At 49.7% G+C, this 19,919-nt stretch overlaps 10 protein-coding genes across 10 annotated transcripts; 5 read left to right on the top strand and 5 right to left on the bottom strand.

Moving 5' to 3' along the window:
* Positions 1 to 301: 301 nt before the first annotated feature.
* F9C07_2260427 (nucleoside phosphorylase domain-containing protein) lies at positions 302 to 3,634 on the top strand (the record flags this gene model as incomplete). The annotated part of the gene is made up of 2 exons (XM_041294351.2): positions 302 to 2,029; positions 2,960 to 3,634. The coding sequence occupies 2 exons, from the start codon at positions 302 to 304 to the stop codon at positions 3,287 to 3,289; spliced, it is 2,058 nt and encodes a 685-aa protein (XP_041149706.1). The 3' UTR covers positions 3,290 to 3,634.
* A 689-nt stretch (positions 3,635 to 4,323) lies between these two features.
* On the top strand, positions 4,324 to 5,893 carry F9C07_2285704 (Isochorismatase-like protein). Its single transcript, XM_041294352.2, has 4 exons — positions 4,324 to 4,704; positions 4,769 to 5,081; positions 5,144 to 5,363; positions 5,422 to 5,893. Exons 1-4 carry the CDS (start codon positions 4,615 to 4,617, stop codon positions 5,510 to 5,512), a joined length of 714 nt encoding a protein of 237 aa, XP_041149707.1. The 5' UTR covers positions 4,324 to 4,614; the 3' UTR covers positions 5,513 to 5,893.
* Positions 5,894 to 6,174: 281 nt separating this feature from the next.
* F9C07_7925 (putative phenylacrylic acid decarboxylase) lies at positions 6,175 to 6,897 on the bottom strand (the record flags this gene model as incomplete). The annotated part of the gene is made up of 1 exon (XM_041287023.1): positions 6,175 to 6,897. The coding sequence occupies one exon, from the start codon at positions 6,895 to 6,897 to the stop codon at positions 6,175 to 6,177; it is 723 nt and encodes a 240-aa protein (XP_041149708.1).
* Positions 6,898 to 7,955: 1,058 nt separating this feature from the next.
* On the top strand, positions 7,956 to 9,467 carry F9C07_7924 (3-polyprenyl-4-hydroxybenzoate decarboxylase; the record flags this gene model as incomplete). Its single annotated transcript, XM_041287031.1, has 1 exon — positions 7,956 to 9,467. The coding sequence occupies one exon, from the start codon at positions 7,956 to 7,958 to the stop codon at positions 9,465 to 9,467; it is 1,512 nt and encodes a 503-aa protein (XP_041149709.1).
* Positions 9,468 to 10,150: 683 nt separating this feature from the next.
* On the bottom strand, positions 10,151 to 12,266 carry F9C07_7923 (fungal-specific transcription factor domain-containing protein; the record flags this gene model as incomplete). Its single annotated transcript, XM_041294361.2, has 4 exons — positions 10,151 to 11,024; positions 11,073 to 11,304; positions 11,356 to 11,612; positions 11,668 to 12,266. The coding sequence occupies 4 exons, from the start codon at positions 12,264 to 12,266 to the stop codon at positions 10,151 to 10,153; spliced, it is 1,962 nt and encodes a 653-aa protein (XP_041149710.2).
* Positions 12,267 to 12,816: 550 nt separating this feature from the next.
* F9C07_7922 (benzodiazepine receptor family protein) lies at positions 12,817 to 13,436 on the top strand (the record flags this gene model as incomplete). Its single annotated transcript, XM_041294353.1, has 2 exons — positions 12,817 to 12,919; positions 12,982 to 13,436. 2 exons carry the CDS (start codon positions 12,817 to 12,819, stop codon positions 13,434 to 13,436), a joined length of 558 nt encoding a protein of 185 aa, XP_041149711.1.
* A 156-nt stretch (positions 13,437 to 13,592) lies between these two features.
* On the bottom strand, positions 13,593 to 15,186 carry F9C07_7921 (uncharacterized protein; the record flags this gene model as incomplete). The annotated part of the gene is made up of 4 exons (XM_041287024.1): positions 13,593 to 14,303; positions 14,356 to 14,490; positions 14,541 to 15,071; positions 15,130 to 15,186. The coding sequence occupies 4 exons, from the start codon at positions 15,184 to 15,186 to the stop codon at positions 13,593 to 13,595; spliced, it is 1,434 nt and encodes a 477-aa protein (XP_041149712.1).
* An 87-nt stretch (positions 15,187 to 15,273) lies between these two features.
* On the bottom strand, positions 15,274 to 16,595 carry F9C07_2285699 (uncharacterized protein). The gene has a single exon (XM_041287028.2). The coding sequence runs from the start codon at positions 16,495 to 16,497 to the stop codon at positions 15,709 to 15,711; it is 789 nt and encodes a 262-aa protein (XP_041149713.2). The 5' UTR covers positions 16,498 to 16,595; the 3' UTR covers positions 15,274 to 15,708.
* A 509-nt stretch (positions 16,596 to 17,104) lies between these two features.
* Positions 17,105 to 17,519, top strand: F9C07_7919 (uncharacterized protein; the record flags this gene model as incomplete). The annotated part of the gene is made up of 2 exons (XM_071511695.1): positions 17,105 to 17,343; positions 17,444 to 17,519. The coding sequence occupies 2 exons, from the start codon at positions 17,105 to 17,107 to the stop codon at positions 17,517 to 17,519; spliced, it is 315 nt and encodes a 104-aa protein (XP_071367615.1).
* A 384-nt stretch (positions 17,520 to 17,903) lies between these two features.
* On the bottom strand, positions 17,904 to 19,798 carry F9C07_7918 (putative monooxygenase; the record flags this gene model as incomplete). Its single annotated transcript, XM_041294362.1, has 2 exons — positions 17,904 to 19,699; positions 19,759 to 19,798. 2 exons carry the CDS (start codon positions 19,796 to 19,798, stop codon positions 17,904 to 17,906), a joined length of 1,836 nt encoding a protein of 611 aa, XP_041149714.1.
* Between the last annotated feature and the right edge of the window lie 121 nt (positions 19,799 to 19,919).

Raw genomic sequence — 19,919 nt, 5'->3', positions numbered from 1 at the left:
CACAGCGCAATACATGTCAGATCCGTTGGAGCGCATCAAAATGCCACGTCCGACAATTATTTTTATATTATTCTGCGACCCGGTTCTATGTAAGATTGTAGCTAAGGAACCGCGCTATTGTTCCTTACTACCATTCGGAGAAATTACCCGCACTTTGATATTAACGCTACACATCGACATCGACCAGGATACCCACACGGTCGCTCACAGACATTGCGGCTCAACATCAACCTTCAAGAGAGGCAAAAGCTCTGTCACACGAGATTCTGTCTGGCGTTGAACCGCCCGGATTGCCGTTGAGATGGGTGAATCTACACCACCCAGTGACAGCGAGTTTACGATCTGCTGGGTCTGTACGCTTTTGAAAGAATACATTGCTTCGCGCCAAGTTCTGGACGACATCTACGATGAAACCACTCCCGCGTCCAAGGGAATTTGTAACTACTACACACTAGGACGTATCGGAGGCCACAAAGTCGTGATCTGCTGCTGCTTGCCTGCCGATCAGTCCGCAATGGTATCTGTTCCCAGAGTGATGGAATACATGCAGAAAAGATTTACCTCCATGCGTTTCGTTTTCAATGTCGGTATTGCCGGTGGCGCACCAAGTTCAAAGTATGATGTGCGCCTCGGAGATGTGATCATTGGAACTCGGGTAGTTCAGCATCGCTTCAGAAAGGGAACATCTGATGGATACATATTTGCTGGACATTCGCTGTCCCCTCCGCGTGCTCTTCTTCATGCAGTAACTGCGCTGAAGACGCGTCTTTTCTATGGGCTTGACCTTAGTGAAAGCTTTGAGAATGCCTATACTAGGTCCCCGACCATCGAAGCGACATTCAGGCGTCCCGAAGCACGAACGGACCGTCTCTACAAATCTCAGTTTGTCCACACTAATGGATGCGATTGCCTCAAGGAGTGCCCTCGGCAGTCATCTGAGATAATAGAACGACAAGCCCGGCAAGACCATCGAATCGAGGTTCACGATGGAGTGATCGCATTGGTAGAAAAGGACATCAAAGATGCTGTTGCAAGGGATCAACTCACGAGCGAGCTAGATGCACTGTGCTTCGATAGGGAAACATCAGAACTATGTGATTCTGTCAGTTGTATTCCTATTCGCGGTATCTGTAGTTATTCCGATTCGCACGGTAACGAACAGTGGAATGGCTACGCCGCCGCCGCTGCCGCCGTTTGCGCCAGGGAATTACTCCTGACCATCCCCCCGGTTCAGTTGACGAGCATGGAGTCAGTGAATGAACCAGAGCAATGGGCATTTAACTTCCCTGATTTCACACAGTTGCTTGAAAAGGTTCCCTCTAGAATAGCGACGACCATGCACAGTGCCCTTATCGGTATCTGCGTCTTACTGGCAATCTTTGGGCAATTGATCTGGTCCTTCTATGTCTGGATGTTATCAGTGGCAGCGGACATTCGTTCGCCCGCCTTTAACCCTCCAGTGAAAGCAGCTCAGCTCGTGGAGGGTCATACGCAAAAGCTCGAGGGCGCACCCATACATATCAACATCTATGTCGACCAGCAAGCCGTGTCTCACGCACGAAGGCAAAGCGAAGCGAACTGGATAGATTCTCCACATCAGTGTCCAACGGAGTTTTCTAAGGTCCAGTGGAACGGCGCTGGGAGAGACAAGGTGTCTGGCAGTACCGCAGAACTTCTACAAGGGGTCCGAGCCCTGATCGGCAAAGAGATCAGCAGAAACATCTCGATCAGTATCCCACACGATATTGGCGATCCACTTTCGCCTATCGACTCAAGCTGCGACCCACTTGAGAGGGTACCGATTGAGAGGACGGAGTCTGTATCGAGTGCATCCAAGCCTCCGGTACCCCCACGTTCCAAGAAACCACGCGGCTACATCTCGAGACGTAACACACAGATTCCAGTTCCCAATTCCATGGCAAAGAGGAACAAACTTTCTGCGGAAAATGAAAACCATAAATTGCCCGAGTCTGGTGAGGAAGTTCCAGAAATTGTGGCTCTAATCAATGAATTCCGAGGACGGGCGTCCGTATGAAATCGGATCTAATCCATCATTGAATGTTTAACGACGAAATTTAGCTGCACGAATTACGCAAGGCCTTCTTTTATATTTATATTCTTTGTGTGATATTTTCCTCATGTTTATTTGATTTATTTCTCCTAGCACGGTGGCTAACACATCAACAAATATGTATATACTCTAGTAACCATAATGACAATAAAACGTTCTACCATCAATCAATAAAGGAAACGCAGTCTCCCGCTCCTCAATAAGAAATGTGATCATGAGAGACGGATAGGTCATGACCTAAGCATCCTTATATATCATATCACACTTTTTATATATATATTTGGCTTACTCCGATCTGAACTGTAAGGTGTCCGAGCGCTAGTAAAGGATAACCAACACATGCAGATTCCTCCAGTAAATTGAGGCCAACGAGGGGTTAGAGCGTCCTCTCGTGTACGATCTGAATCGCAACGCACGCCATCGGACAGGTGGAGCTAGCGAAAGGAATGATCATCGGAGAGGATCATGGCATGGTCAATAAGAATTCTCTACGTGGCGGCGATGCCCACGCGGGTTCCCTTCAACCTCATCCATCGCGGCAAAGACTTCCGCCGGTGAACTTGCTGTCGATCCCAGCGGGGTGTTGCTGTTAGTACTAGCGTCCAGCAGAGAATATGCCATTGCATGAGCACGACATTGCAAGTTCTCAGCGCTCAGACTTTGTACCCCTCCTTTTGGTCTGAGGCCGTAAATATATATATACAGATCCCTTGCTCCTGGCCATCAAGCAGCATATCCAACCATCATCCCACAAGTCCTGCTCCATACCTCAATTTAAAGGCAACTGCCCTCCTCTCAATTCAAAGTAATACCTGCCTGCAAGTCATGAATACTTCGGTCATCCTCCATTCTCAAACGTTGAAAAAGTTTCCCTAACGTTCTGAATAGATGTCTGCACAAGGCAGCTTCCAAGGTGCCGGCCAAGCCTTTCAGGGCTTTTTCATTGCCGAAGACCGTCAAATTCTGGCTTCTGGTTCATTCAACCCACCTCTTGTGCAGTATGGGGCACCAAATTTGACCCTCGCATACGGCAACTTGGCAGAATTATCTGGCAATTACCAAGTTGATCCCGGGCCCTCATATGTTGGCCCCACCGATGTGAACATCACGGCTGAGGATGACAATGGAAACACCGTTTCGCTCCATGGTGTTCTCGTTCCGCCAGCTCCTTCAAGGGAGCAAGTTAGTGGTTTTATCCGCTTCAGTCTTGATCAGTAAGATGCCATTATAAGAATCGGCTGGAAGGTGGGTGAGGATGGAGATGGCTGGAACAGAAACGGCACGGTTCCAAGCACAGCAGATTCTAGTTAAGGATAATCTTAAACCGGCGCATAGTATGACTCTACTGCTAGAGAAAGAGAGAGAAAACAAAGGATAAAAGATCTCACTAAAAGCTTTTGCCGTAAGGTGATGTTCTAAACTCAGCTAAAATGCGGACAACCAACATACCGTTCACAGTCAAGGAGAAGGTGTTTACAGACAATCACAGATTAAACATTGCACCAGTGGCCCAGTAAATGATTACCAACGTAATATGATACTATACCGTGCTTAGTAACTCCCAGCTACCGAGATATGCAGCCTACTATAGATGGTCCTCTCATTACATCCCCGGAGGACATGGTTCCGATATTCTCACCACGTGGATTATTCTCGCCATCCTCCATTCCACGACCGCGACAGTAGAATTAAACACGGGAAACCAGGGACCTCTCGGTTTGGTTTGGACAGTCAGTGCTTACATTAGCCTCTTTGCTTCGGATGGGTCTTGGTCTAGCCGGGTCTAGACAGATTTTTTCAGGTACAGGCGCTATCTATCTGATGAGTTTTCCCCTCTACCAGGGTAGCAAGCTATCTGCATCAACCTCTTCCAGAGATAGGTATTATTGATTAAATTACTAACCCACTGAAAAGACGGGACAGACTCATCTTGGACTTCAATTTCCTGTGATGTGTACACCCTTACACATGATTATCAAGAAACTACCTCGTAGTATTCATGAGTAATGGACAGACGCTAAGAAGACACTAATCTCCAACAGTGGATAAAACCAGGGTAGTATCGTAGATTCCTCCGAGAGCTCTAGTACCCCAGACCGTTAAGTGTCAACTATTCACAAATTAGGGCAGTAGTTAATTTCTCCTGCCGTGGTGTTATTGGTCGGCAAAAACTTTCATCCGTTAAAAAGCCATATTAGGGAAGGGTCGGCCCGCCAAGAAGGGCTTGTCAGAATTGTATAATCACTGGTCAGCGATGAGAGTCCCACTATAACTTGCATGCCAAGACATGCGGGATCATTCTGAACGCTGACGAAGGATTATACAAGAGTTGCTAAGGGACATTTCTTCAAAATTACCAATTCGGGAAATTGCTGTCAATGCTATACACATACGTTGCAGGTTCAATCTAGCGTTGGGATGCAATTTCAGCACACTATATAAACAGAGGATATCTCCTTGACATGGAGGTTCTTTTACCAGGCAGCAGCAGATCCAGTGAGCAACAATAGCTTTCCAGCATCTCTCAAGACAAAACCAGCAAAATGCAGCTCAGCAAGATCTTCCAGACCATCGCGCTCCTTGGAGCCTCTGTCCCCGCTCTGGCGTGGAACAGAATTGACAAGGACAACGCTGTATGCCTCATTGCTCCCCATGAGTAATCCTACCTGTCCTGCTCATACTAACTTTGCATGTCAGGCCCTGCTCGTCATCGATCACCAGGTCGGTCTCGCCCAGTTGGTGCGTGACTATAGTACCAATGACTTCCGCAACAACATGCTGGCCCACGCCGCCATCGGAAACGTCTTTGACCTCCCCACTGTCTTGACCACCTCCTCTGACACCGGCCCCAACGGTCTCCTGCTCAAGGAAATCCGGGATATGCACCCCAACGCCACCCTTGTCCAGCGCCAGGGTGAGGTCAACGCCTGGGACAACGAGGAGTTCCGTGCTGCCGTCCGCGCCACTGGCAAGAAACAGCTGATCATTGGTGGTATCGTGACTGAAGTTTGTAAGTTGGTCTTTTTTACATGTCAATCGATCATTGGCACTTACTAAAGGTTCATTGAACAGGCACTGCATTCCTTGCCCTTTCTCTCGTCGATGAAGGATACGAGGTCTTCGCCAACACCGAGGCCAGCGGTACTTTCGATGCCCGTCTCGCTGAGGATGCCAACCGTCGTATGGAGAAGGCCGGCGTTACTCTGATGGGCATCTTCGGTATCGTTACCGATCTCATGAGGGACTGGAGAAACACCCCTGGCTTGACCGAGGTGCTTCCTATGCTTGACAAGTATGTGTCCATCACTCTATGGTTGCTGTTGCAAAGTACTAACGTGGATCTTCTCCAGGTACCAATTCGCTTACGGACTGGTTGCCCGCCACCATGCTGGTGCTATTGAGAATGGCACTCTGGCTACCGTCGAGTCTACCTTGATCTAAGCTAGGTCTTACAAGGTCAACCGGGAAACAAGTCAAGACACGATCATTACAATAGACCAATTGGTCTGGTTGCAATGTATATGCAGTATCCATTATTCATGGGGTGTTAATAGGATAGATGGGTACAGGGTATAGATAGACCGAGACAGGCTTAGGAAATCTAATTTAATAGGACCATTCCCGGTACGTTGAGGTCCAGCTTCTATACCCAATAAACCTTCAATATCACAATCAAAAAATCCCTCTCCTATCCCTCTATATAACTACTTTGTTTCGTCATCGCGTGTAGAGTTTTGTGGGAGAGAATTCCTCCTCCGCATTCCATTATCCTCAAAGTCACCATACACCTCAAGCTTGCTCAACAAATCGAGCGAAGGGTCCCAAGATGATTTTCTTCTACATTTGATGGACACACGAGACAAACTTGCAGTTATTGCTTTCATTTTCACCGGTAAAATTTAATTAGAACGCCTAGCCTGAGTAACGCCATCATGCTATCGAGAATAACAATCCATCTTCATTACACCATGCAAAACAAGCCCGTTCCATGCCTTTCCTTTTCTTCCAAAAGCGGACTCCGTAAAGCAGTACGCAAATTCAAAACACAAAAGATACCATGCCCATATACATCACGAGGTATAAGTGATTTTGCGATCACCGTTTCAGTTATCCTTCTTCCAACCCTCCCATCTAGCAAAATCAGCCGTATCCAGATCAAACAGATCCAACATGCGCCCAACACTCTGATCCACAAGTTCATCCACAGACGCCGCCTTGATATAGTACGCCGGCACAGGCGGGAAGATAATAGCCCCAGCCTGAGACACAGAAAGCATATTGCGAAGATGAATATCACTAAGAGGCGTTTCCCTAGCAACAAGAACCAGCTTCCTGCGCTCCTTGAGCATGACGTCTGCAGTCCGGGAGATGAGATCTTCACAGAACCCGGAGTTGATAGCGGCGAGGGTTTTCATGGAACATGGGACGACGATCATGCCGTCGGTCTTGAAGGACCCGCTGGATATGGGTGCCGCCATGTCGTTTATGTTGTGGACGTAGTCGGCTAGGGCACGAACATTCCGCGGGTGATAGTCTGTTTCGTATTTTATGGTTGCTTCGGCCCATTTGCTGATTACGAGGTGGGTTTCGATGTTGAGGCGGCGCAGGGCGATGAGGACTTTGATTCCCAGGATTGAGCCGGTGGCTCCGGTCATGGCTACGACGATTCGTTTGCGTCGACCTTTGGTTGGGACTGGTGGCATTGCGGTGGATGTGTGCTCGAGTGGTGCGGACTGTGTGGTTGATTGTGTTTCGGATGCATTGTCGGGGCTGTGATGACCGGAGTTTGATGTGTTGGTGCCGGAAGGAAGGAAGGAGGAGAGCATTATGATTCTGGTTAACAGTGCTGAGACAATAAGCAGGTCGAAATTAGGAGTGCGTCAACAGAAGACTTGATATTGGGTTAAGTAGTGGTTGCGTTTGTCTTTGATTTTTTACTGATGTGATGATGATCGGAATGTACTGAGCGGCCTGTATATTTATAGCAAACATCGGATACCAGTTGCCGTAAAGGAAAATCTGGAAACGGATCGGGATGATCTTCTACCTGTCAATCAATGCTCAATGATGTCGGCATCCCGGATATCCTGCATCAAACATGGGCCACCGAGCCACCGAGTACCGAGACTGTGGATAGAGTTCGAGTGAGGCGTTTCCAGTGTTTTGGTTCCATACATTATTACATCACTGGTGGGTATGCCCTGGGACGATTTCCGAGGCTCCGAGGGGCTGCGAGCTTAGCTTGATGAGCATCGTTAAAATTCTAGGAGTTTGAGAAGTTCGATAATCTAGGTTGATTAAGCAGGCAGACCAGCATCTAAGCAACCTTGGAAATTTAAGCCATATATGTAATCTGAATAATCTGGGCAATTCATGTAGTACAAGCATTCGGGGCAATGCAGGCAACCCAAACAATCCAAAGCATCTACGAAATCTGTGCCTTCCCACAATGCAAGGTAATCTCACAAGATAGAAAGGTATAATCTACTGCGTTTGTCGTAGTTACACTTCGTAACTCGCTGTTAGTATCATATGAAAAGACTTCATTGTGACTGGCTTGCAGCTATAGTCCACTGTGTGATTTCCGAGGCTCCGAGCAGCTGCGAGCTTAATGAGCCTTGCCCTGCTCCGAGGTCCCGAACATGGTTCGGCAAGATTGAACAAGCATTGGAGAAGATTCCATGCATGAGTCTAGAAGACGTACCATTACCTGCCTATTCGGGTGATTTGCAGATGCCGGTCATCCGTACTGAGCGAGATGTAGCCATATATAAGAAGTCGAGGAAGCATCCTAACAGGAATCCACACGCCAACACACACCATAATATCACATCCCACAGCTTAAATTTGATTCCTGCCATCAAACCCAGCAATTAGTGCCAACATGGCCGCGATTAACGAAGTCGATCATTCCTTCCGCGCCTTTGTCGAAGCCCTCAAGGCCGACGATGACTTGGTCGAGATCAACACCGAGATCGACTCTAACCTGGAAGCCGCCGCGATCACTCGTCTTGTCTGCGAGACCGATGACAAAGCCCCCCTCTTCAATAACCTCAAAGGCATGGGAAAGAATGGCCTCTTCCGTATCCTGGGCGCTCCGGGCTCTCTCAGAAAGTCCAAACGTGACCGCTACGGCCGGCTCGCCCGCCACCTGGCGCTGCCTCCTACTGCCAGCATGAAGGAAATCCTTGACAAGATGCTCTCCGCCTCTCAGCTACCTCCCATTGACCCTAAGATTGTAGAGACTGGTCCTGTGAAGGACAATTCCCTTGAAGGCGACGAAATCGACCTCACTGCGCTCCCAGTGCCCATGGTGCACAAGTCTGACGGCGGCAAATATCTACAAACATACGGAATGCATGTCGTGCAGTCTCCTGATGGAAAGTGGACGAACTGGTCTATCGCCCGTGCGATGGTCAAGGACAAGAACCATTTGACAGGCCTGGTTATTGAGCCCCAGCATATTTGGCAAATCCACCAGATGTGGAAAAAGGAGGGAAAGGATGTCCCGTGGGCTCTATGCTTCGGAGTTCCTCCTGCCGCTATCATGGCATCATCGATGCCCATCCCGGATGGTGTAACTGAGGCTGGCTACGTTGGTGCCATGACTGGTCGCGCCTTGGAGCTCGTCAAGTGCGACACCAACCATCTCTACGTCCCTGCCAATGCGGAGATTGTCCTCGAGGGTACCCTCTCCATCACTGAAACCGCCGATGAAGGCCCCTTCGGTGAGATGCACGGCTACGTCTTCCCCGGCGATAGCCACAAGTGTCCCGTTTACAAAGTTAACAAGATCACCTACCGCACCGATGCTATCCTGCCCATGTCCGCCTGCGGTCGTCTTACCGACGAGACCCATACTATGATTGGCTCGTTGGCTGCCGCTGAGATTCGTAAAATTTGCCAACTGGCCGGCCTCCCCATCACCGACACCTTTTCTCCCTTCGAGGCACAGGTTACCTGGGTGGCTCTCAAAGTTGACACCGCAAAGCTTCGTCAAATGAAGCTAGCCCCTAAAGAGCTTCAGAAATGGGTCGGAGACGTGGTCTTTAACCACAAGGCTGGGTACACTATCCACCGCCTGGTCCTGGTTGGCGATGATATTGACCCGTATGAGTGGAAGGATGTCATGTGGGCTTTCGCAACACGGTGTCGACCCAATGCTGATGAAATGTTCTTTGAAGACGTCCGTGGTTTCCCCCTTATCCCGTATATGGGTCACGGCACGGGGTCGCCCACCAAGGGTGGTAAGGTGGTTTCCGACGCTCTGATGCCCACAGAGTATACCACAGGTGCTGATTGGGAAGCTGCTGACTTTGAGCACTCCTATCCGGAGGAGATCAAGGCCAAGGTGAGGGCCAACTGGGAGGCTTTGGGATTCAGAAAACAGGATTAAATTATGTGTTCATTAGATTGTACATATAAACAGCAGTTGCGCTTATTAGTACGATGATTAAATGATAATAGTTTGTTTCACAGAAAGCGGAATCATATGTGAACACAGTTCTTCGATGCAATGTGTTCAAGAAGTAAACGCATCGCGCAGCAAACCTGTTCCGAAACCTCGGAAGGGAAATTGTGTTGACTGGCGAAAAGAACTGCAGTGATTTATAGGTCGTACGACCGTACCGGACGGTTGACATCTACCATCGGAATGGAAACCCTCGCACCGTGTAAGTCGTTAGTTCCATTTTTTGCGGGTAATATAAGACCCGGTGACTTGCTGTTTAGGATGAAGACATAACGTCTGGTATTCTCAAGTGTGCATAAGTTTGATTCGGCTAGTTGGCAGAATAGCAATAGGGTGCGTTAATAGTATCAGTATTCAGGAGTCAGTACTGAATTTGAAGGTCGCGATTAAAACAGGCTATTGTAAGAATGCATTATCTTCGGAGATATTGAATAATGGAACTTTAACGATGTCAGCACATGATACCTGAGACTCATGGGGACACCTACCGTTCATAATGGAGTCCAGGTAAGTCAACGGAGAGATGTTTGTTGTATTGTCGAGTACGCCTTCCGGGAAACTGTCTTTCATCAATATCCAGATCACACAAACGAGATGGAACCGACTTACTAGTTTCCATCCCCTGTCGTCAAACCTCCGCCCAGGTCGAATCCAGGCATAAACATTGGGTCTTGCGCTACAAGTTCATTTACAGTGGGGTTCAAGGGAGGATATGTAGTTTGGCCTTCCCCTTGAGATCCATTACCGTCTTGGCCAGCTGCATTGAGCGGCGCATTGCGCACTGCATTTCTTAGGGCTACAAGGGCACGGATATGTCGCGCGGACAGCCACTGTCCGTCGTCCGATCCACTGATAGTGTCCTTCCTCGCGGGGTCTGCCGTTGAGAACACCGTGATCACTCTCTGCTGCAGGTCTCGACATTCATTGTCATTTCGAGTTTCCTGCCAGATACAGAGGAGCAACGTGGAGCTCAGAACTGTATGTACCATTGACCAGGTTCGCAAGGGCACGATGCTCAAAGTTTGAAAATCTAAGAACGCATTCGATGCACTCACAAGGCTATCCTTGGCTCGGAGTCGTAGGCGACTATAATGAGGGTCATCCAAGCGGCTTGGAGAACTTCGGATGGTCGGCCGACAGAGCACTGACACGCAAAATGACATGTGCATCCGTAGGGCAAGATGCTCCTGGTGCTCCTGTAGGCAATGGCAATGCTCTCGAGAGAGTAGATGAGGCTGGGCACGACTGTAAACATTATCTAACGCACTCAATAGCTCAGTGGCGCGCGTCAAATCCCAATGCTCAGGCTCCTGAACCTTGGCAATATCGAGGCCCAGCTGACAAAGGAAATGCATCACATCCGTAAATGACAATGCGAGTGCAGGTGTGGGGCCAATGCTCTGCTGCCAACCCGAGATGGAGACCACTGGTGGACGGTCATAACAGAGGCTCAATAAGCAGTCCTGCCAAACAGTCATGGACCTAGATGGGTTAGCGCATCGAACTTAATGTCACTGGCTCAAGACCTACCATAGCTTCTTGGCCTTCGAACGGACACTTTCTGGTAAATGTGAAGTGCCGCGTTCGGTGTGTAAGCCGAGAGCTTGGGCTAAGCGGACGGTAGTCCCCAGCAAAGCCCAGGCTGCGTCAGATTGGCCATTGTTCTGCAACATGTTCCCCAAAATGAGCATGGCTTGCACAATGTCCAAAGAGGGCCGGAAAAGGAAATTTGCCAATCTCAGAGCCTGGAATGATCGACGTGCTGTTCACCGTTAGCGATTGGCTCCAGCAGAACATGGATGCAGCACCATACCGAGATCCTGGCATACTTCCGAGCGTTGTGGGTTTTCAAGATCCGAGAAGTGAGCACCGGAAGCCAAGGTCGCCAAAAGGAGACTGATATGGCCAATGGACTTGTCGGAAGACCAGCGCTCCGAGATTTTGTTTGGGTTACTCAATTCCCCGGATGCAACAGACTCCAGATAGGTGCATATGGCGGATTCAACCCCATCAATATCTACCAAGATCGGATTGAAAGGGTGTGCAGACAAGCGATAGTGATGAAAAAATCTATTCCTCGTTAATGTCATTCGTTCTTTTGTCCACTAATGAAGATCGAGCCTACTTTAAGATCTCCGTCCTCTGAGGAAGTATGTCCAGAAGTGCACACCAACGGTCTGTGGGAGTCTTGATGTCAAGGAACGGATAATACTCGTATGTGTTCTGCAGGCCCAACACAGACCCTGCCTCTCGCGCGATAGACCCGTCGGGGTCTTGCAGCCGAAGGATGGAAACCACAGAGTTCTTCCCAGAGAAGACATAATCAGACGAGCGATCACGGCTAGTCGACCCCGAACGTGGAGCGGCTCCCGATGGTGAAGGCCCATCCAGCGGTTGCGCTCGCTCGGTCTCCGCTCCATTAAGTGCCGACGGTGATGGAGTCAGCGGGGAAGCAATGCCGGCTGGTCGATGTGACGGTGATGCATGAACGGGATCCACCCTCCCCGACCGGGGGAATGAGTGTCGCGACGAGTCCTTCGACACATCATAAGCACAGATGTGTGGATGGCCACGCTTTTGACATGTTCTGCAAGGATGACCACTATCGCACTTGACTTTGCGCTGGCGACAAGGATAACAGGCCTTAGCCTCGCGCTGCTTCCGCTTTAGTTGCAGCACACGGTCGATCTCTTGGCGCTGCACATCGGGACTGCGGTGATTCATGTCACTTGTGCATTCATTGATTCATTCAGTTGGTCATAGATTCGTTCACTGGATAATTGAGATTGAAAACTGAAGAAGAGTTCGCAGTGTCTATTCATGTCGGAGCCATGCTTAACTCTAAAGACTGGGGATCCACTCCCGATCCGGAAACTCGGCATTCATATCGGGATCCCGTGACATCACATGGCGATAAGATAAAATCCTGGGTGTTTGCCATGTTTGCACTTTCCTGCAAATGCCATCAGTGAGAAGCACAGGATACAACATTACACTACATTACCCACTGACAGTACACGAGAAACTAGAGAAAAGCACTCTAACTCTTGGATACAGCTTTAAGATGTTGCGATCGATTGTCATTGCCGCGACGTCATTGGAGCATCGAGTTTCATTGACCCGCACTATTAGCGGCAATGACGTCAGGGACCGCCAGTTGCGATGCGACGCCTTTATAATCAAACGCACTCGCCGCGTCTCTAAGAATTCTCAACCCACCATCTTCGTGAAGCTCACTCTCGCTTTTATTGAGCCTCACAGTTGATCACCCAAGATGGCCTGGTCGATAGCACTTCCCCGAGAGGTCTTCACCTCTCCAATCCTTTCCGTCACAGCGCCTACCACGGTCGGCATGTTGGTCGGCTATCTGGTCAATCGTGAGTTACATCTAAGGAGATAGTAATAATAAAGGGACCGAACACGTCATAACTGTATGCAGGCGCGGGAGGAACCAAACAAACCTACAAATCACTCCAAAAGCCGGCCTTCTACCCGCCGGCATGGCTCTTCGCCCCAATGTGGACTGTCCTCTACGGGGTCATGGGATATGCCGCTCACCACGCGACAGTGGCCGGATATAGCGCCCTGACTTCCTCCACCGCTGCACAGAGCTTGGGTACGAATTGGGAAACGCTGTATACAACACAGCTAGCACTCAACTACCTCTGGATGCCCCTCTTCTTCGGCATCCGTCGCCCTGCCTGGGCGTTGGCGGATATACTACTCTTGGGTGGGAACGTGGCGGCGCTGATGCAGACCTGGTGGAAGACAGATCGGACCGCCTTCTGGCTCATGGTCCCCTACGCCGGGTGGCTCGGATTTGCGACATATCTCAATGCCGGTGTGGGTGTATTGAACAAGTGGACTATCGGAGAAAAGCCGAAGGATCAGTAAATAGATTTATGGCTCTGCATTTTTACTAATTTGACGTTTGCATCTCTCCTGACTACGTTTCTCACTGTATCTTTCCCATCCTGGCTACATGAATTAATGCAGATCTGTTATGTAAAGCTAGGCAATGCTAAAAACAAGAATGAACGATGCGCTATGCTAGACTTCAACTAAAGTAGTATACTCCAAGCGACTCACTGCATTGTCCTCTTCATTCGCAGAAAAGACCGACACGTGCCGTACCTTTTCCTCAAATTCTGCAATCGTCTCAGCGGCACATCCCCCATCGAAGTCGCGCTGATAGTCATCCAGCGCCTTTTCCACCGTAGCCCGGATGATCTTGTCCGCAGTGCCCACTCTCGCTGTCAACAAGCAGACCAGCATGTAAAAGGACCCCAAGGGACGAAATGCGACCTGAGTATCCGACAAAAGGACAATCTCCTGCGCGAAATAAGTCGATTCCACGGGAAGCGTAGGGTCGTCTGGGTCCAATGCCCGGGCCAAACAGTTCAGGATAATAGCCACAGTAAGACCAAGGCCGTACATGCGTTGATACTGGGCATGAAGCAGTGTGCACATACGATACATGGACCCGGTGGCAAGCGGGGTCTCGATCGAAGTCGTTCTAGCTTGTAATGCCGTCAGGATTGGTTGATAGCTCTCGTAGAGGGCCCGAGTTTCGTGTCGTAGTGATTCAAACTCAGCATCACCCGGCATCGTCGATGCGATGCGGTCTCGGATCCCTGGCACTCGGGCAAGACAACGCATCATATGCCCGTCTGGTGTGCCCGCATCAAGGTCGCTTTCAACCAGACTTTCATACTCCTCGCCGCTAAGGTCAATGCTGCTGACGAATAGACCTTCGAAGAGCTGTTTCTCGATTCAGTAATCAACCCCAGCTTTTTACTCATGGGAGCCATACCACAGGACCACGCAGCGTCAGCAGTAGCTTTGCCTCGAAGTCATCTCGGGGTCGGAAATTCTTCCGTGCCTTCAGAATCTGTGCAGCCCCCTCTGCATGGCCCGACTGCACTTTACCCTGACCGGGGAGGAAACCCTACCAATCATCAGCAACAGACTCATCCCACAGTCTCAGGAATGACGAACCTGGCAGAGCAAGAGTATCGTGACCGCGCATAGCGTGTCGGTGCTGGCCGCCTTGACCGGGTCATCCAGATAGGTATGGAGGGTATTTAAAGCACGACCATACTTATTGAGCCCCTTAACAGACACCTTCCGGGAGGTACAGAACTCCCTATGCATACAGATCACTGCATCCGCGGCGGTGTCCAGGGCCTCGTTTGTGCCCAGTCGAGCAGGCACATCCCGCAGAAAACCTCCATACATCCACGCAAGATTCCATCGGATGTCCGTTGACGGGTGTATAGCTTGGACAAACGCTTGGGTTAATACCGTCAGGGCACTGCTTGGGTGTGGGGACACCCGGGACACTTCTGTACGCTCCTCGTCGCTGCTAGAGCTTGTCTGATCCTTGGGCGACTGTCCCTTGATCTTTCCTTTCTTCACCATTACCGGGATGGTATACTCCTGCTGGAACTTGAATCTCCGCTGTCCCGATCCAATACATGGTATGTTTAATCGGAGACATCGTCCACAGGTTGGTTGTTTCTCATCACACTAGAAGCGAGTCATAAGCCACACCGATGCAATATCAGAGAATCGAAGCACCACATACCTTCTTCTTCTGGCGACGACAGCCTTCACACGCTCTTCCTGATGGTACTCCTGGCATGATGTTCGCTGTCAGCTGCGCATCGTTGGGGGGAAATAGCTCGTTATCGGGCTGATAAGATATAACGGATGCCAAGCCTTCGCCCGTCTCTTGGCAAGGCTGGCATTGAGGCTGTGAGTGCAGATCTTTCAGCTCATAAACTGTAAGATTTTAGGATCATTGACCGTTAGCCAATAGGACCGTCCACGGGGCAAAATAGTAAGAACAAGCCAAGTTAAGGTGTTTTTTCAGTCTTAAATTTTGCATTCAATTGGTCTCCGTTTAAATCATGCTGAAGTTCTTGATACATGAGCCAGGGTATTTTGTTCCAATCATAATCTAACATGCCATACAGTTTGTTCGCCAATTTATTCAAACCCAAGAAAAACACTTGAAACGCAGAAGAACAGGAGAAAAATGGGATTTGGTAAAAAAGAAAAGAAAAGAAATGCGGCGCTAGACAGAAAGGAAATAAATATGCCAATCTAAAGAAAAAAGATCACCACAACACCGCAAGTTCCATCGATGGTAGAGAGTGATGGCTTAGGCAGTGACAGCGACAGTGGTGTTCCGCGTATGGCTTAGATATTGGTAATACATAAAGGACACGCCCGTGAGCATCAGTTCATCCATAGCGGCTCCGCTGGTAGCCTGCGGGAGCAGAATGTCCAATTGTCCGAACTTGCGCATAGAGCAAGAAGAAGCCGGCGTGAACCTGGCGACGGTGACCTTGTTCTGGTCCACACATTCAAAACTGAGGAACTTCCAGGCACTAGTGGTCTTCCATGTAAAAGACATGGTGGGGAACGCGATCGAGTGATACGTTGTCTCGGGTTTCATGGAGCGGTGGACGCGAAGATGAATGTCACGACCATGGAGCTTGATGTCCATTTCTGGCTTCAAAGACCGCATATGCACCGTGGCGATGGTATTGTTCGTTGCGACATTCTTGAATTCCATCTGTGGGTTTCGGTTGTGTAGGTCGACCGTATAGAGCAACGAGCCTTGCCCGACATCATTGATTGCTAAGTGTCTTGATGTCCAACTGGAGAACTCGATTTTCAGGGAGCGCATTGCACTCTGGGTGTGATGCGGCTGAGGAGGGTACTGGGGATTGCCCATCATTGGTTGTGGATGACTGGCATACGGCTGGGGAGAGTATCCATATTGAGGGTTTGGTGGCATCGGCTGATATTGTCCAGTATACGGAGGTGGTGCTGGTGCATTGTGACTAGGATAGTGTTGCTGTTGCTGTGACATCTTGAATTTGTGAGATGAGTATATCGGGTGCGAGAACCCCCTGGTTTTCTCCTCGGTTGAATCAAAAGACATTGTGGTATCTTTGTAGAGTATTGAAAGAGTATAGACAGTGAAGTAAAACTTCTTGTAGTAGTGTAGTAGTGTAGAAGAGTAATTGTTGACTGAAGATGAACTTGAGACCGTCGTCGTTCTCCATGTTTATATCTACTTTGGGGTCCAATCTCACCCTACAGTCACACTAACCTCTTTTGGCGCAACCCAGCGCTCCAACACGCAGGCAGTGCCTGATTGGTTGTCGATCCCGTGGCTTAGACCCATGTCTGCAGTGTGATTGGCTTTCTTTCCGCTAAGCATGCATTCTGATCTTTTTTTATCCCCATTCGGACAGGGGTTCCCCTCAGCCACCTGTCACGTTTAGCCCTATGACGCGGTGGAGGGCGATGCAAGGCTATCACACCATAGAGACACGGGTGAAAGAAAGACCTCTCAGTAGGTTCGTCCGTCTCTAGTTCAATCAAACAAGGCCTACTGATAAGACCATGGCCCATTGGAAGTCCTCTCAAGTCAGCGGACAATCTACAATTTAAATCCCAAGATAAACTGGAAGTTGACAATTTACAACATAACCAACGGAAAATGTTGTCTGCCATAATCTCTAGCTACATAGATATTAAAACAGATGAGTGGGCTTTTGAAAGAAGCTTTTATGCTTACACCGCTGAACCGTAACCAGCATTCCATGGCTCACTGGACATCAACATCTCAAGAGTATGCCCCACAGGGCGGCAAGGCTCAGCCCACGACCCCTGCTCGGCTGGACCCAGAAGCCAAGACTTTCACTAATCCAGTATTCGAGGCCGTCTCGCCAGGAGGGTACCGTCGTGTGTTCTCTCTTGGCTATCTCATATTATGTACTCTGTAAAAGAGAGACAAATATAGTGGAGTGAATAAGAAAGTGAGAGATCGAGTCATGTTAGAATGAGATTATTTCAAGATATGCGTGTTGTTTACCAAATAGGGTATATTTGTTGTGTTTGTTCTTTGTCAACATTCTAGCCCGAAAGCGGCTTAGCTTAGACCCAGACGTTGCTTAGTAACGCTGACCAAAGGGTTCAACTAGGGTTCAACTATGTACACACGCGAGCTACCCGCAAGGTCGCGCGAGTCTATCCCTTGAGGCATCATGGCTGCGTCGGATGAAGTATATGACTGGCCGGAATACATGGCGGGTGGATATTGGGCTCAATACAGTCACGCTGGCCCGTCATAAGGCTAGTGATCTATCTCATGAAGGTCACGGTTTCTATTGAATCAAGCCGTCAATTCTCACTATGATATATAATCTAGATTCATGCTGTCTGCCTAGTGGCTAAGATCATTTCAATCCCCCTGTGCTAACATCCATAAATGAAACCCATCAAAGTATTTACCATGATCAGTAACGCGGAACCACCCCGTACAAAGTCTTCTCTATAGCCCTAAGTAACCTTGACCTTCCGCCCGTCCTGGGATATAGATCGTCGACCTTTCCACTCCTCCACCAACCCCGCATAATCCTTCGGCTGATGCGGAACAAACAAATTTTTCCACCACGACCCCTTCCTTGCAGACTTCAAGCCCAAATCCCCAAGCAAGAGATCCAAATACGGCATGATTTCAAAGACAAAGTCCGCAGTCCGCACCCCATGGCCCGCCGGGGAGCGCAGCGCACAGAACTCTGTGTGTAGTGCTGTCTCGTTGATTATTGACTCCTTGTCTTGATGAAGATGGTGAAGCTCAGAGCCGTGGTTAAGGTAGACTAGTGCCCACAGGGCTTGCACTTCGGCAATCAAGGGCGTGTTGAACGTGGTTACGGTTCCTAGGAAGGCGATGCTATGGTCGTCCCATAGTCCTGGGGGGACAATGAAGCGCGCGAGACGGAAGGGGTGCCGAATGGTTTCATTAGTGTGTGTTTGACCCTCCGCGCCCTTCGTGTGGTAGGTCCTTCTCTCTGGGCCGCTGTGGAGCATGGGCAGACGCGTGTATATGTCTCTGCGGGCCTGCCTAACGAGCTCCTGATCAATTGGGTCCGCAGCCCACGGGAAGCCCATCTCTTGTTCGGTTCCATCCGGCAAAAACCTAATCCCTGGAGATACTTTCCAGCCTGTGCACAGGATAAGTGTCCTCGTGTCCAGCATGTCGCCGCCGTTGGACAGAACGACCTGAAAAGGCTCCAGCCGCTCAATATCGGCAATATGCACCTTCACTAGTCCCCGCCGGATCAATCTAAAGATATCACCCGGGAAATTGATAATACTCACCGCGGTCCCGATCCAGATAGGCTTAAACCAGGGTCTTAGCTTCGCCGTCTCCTCGTGATCGCTGTAACGATTGACCCGAACCATATCCCACTCCAGGGAGGCCCAGAACAGACTCACAATAATACTACCCAACCATGTCCCATGTAAGAAGTTGCGTATCGGGTGGCTCACCCAGGCGCAGGGGCTGAACCAGCCCAAGGCACGCACGACAGGGAGGCTTTCGAGGAGGAGGTTGATGGGCGAGAAAACAGCGGCCGGGCTCACCCACGCGGGCCCAGTCCCAGACGGTCTAATGACCCAGTTGACGCGGTGTCCCTTTGATGCGCAGGCGTAGACAGTGTCCCACGCGGACTTGCTTCCGCCGAGTACCGTTACTGGTGTGTGGTCGTCACGAGCGGCGCCTTCATGTTGGTCGCCTGTGTTGTCATAGCTGGGTTTAGCGAAGAGGGTGTCTTGGTAACGGACGAAATCTTTTGCGTGGAACAATGGCGCGCCAAAAGATTGCTGGCCAGAGAATGTAGGAATACGCGGCTGCGAGGTAAGGCCCGTAGCAAGTATCAGTTTCCGCGTCCGTATGGTATTGCTCTTCTCGTGTCCTGGTTCTGTTGTTGTTGTGCATTTAATGACCCACTCCTTTCCCCCTCCATCACCTCTCTCGCAGTATTCCACGCTGTCAACCTTGCAATTCAACTTGATTTTGTCGCGGATCCCGAAGTGGGCAGCGTACGCTTTCAGATATTCATGCATCGCTCTGCCTGCCATATGCTCACCGGGTTTCACCAAACCTGGAATGATGTCCCTCATAGGAAAGTCACCATATTCGTATGATCCCAGTCGGTTGTTCGTCCTGAGTTCCGCATATAAGCGTTCCTCTGCCCAGACACCCCCCACTGAAGCGGCGGAATCCAGAACCACCAGATTGACACTGGGATCGAGCGCGAGGGCTGTTTTGGCGGCCGCGAGACCGTGCCAGCCTGTCGCGATCAATTTTATAGGGCAAAAGAGTCTAAGAATATGAGAGAGGTGAATTTACCAGCACCAATTATGGCCAGATCAGCTAGTGGCGTTTCCATTATCATGACTGGACCTAACCGCTTGGTTTTCGCTACTTGACGGTCCTTATCTTGGCATTTGTTGGAGTGAGTAGGGCGTTGGTTGGTTATTACAGAAGAGAGATTTCCACCGTCCTTATAT

This window comes from Aspergillus flavus, chromosome 6, assembly GCF_009017415.1.
Source record: "Aspergillus flavus chromosome 6, complete sequence".
In the NCBI taxonomy this organism is placed as follows: Eukaryota; Fungi; Ascomycota; class Eurotiomycetes; order Eurotiales; family Aspergillaceae; genus Aspergillus; species Aspergillus flavus.
Note: the sequence above shows the minus strand (reverse complement) of the source record. Positions and strands in the feature narration are given on the sequence as shown.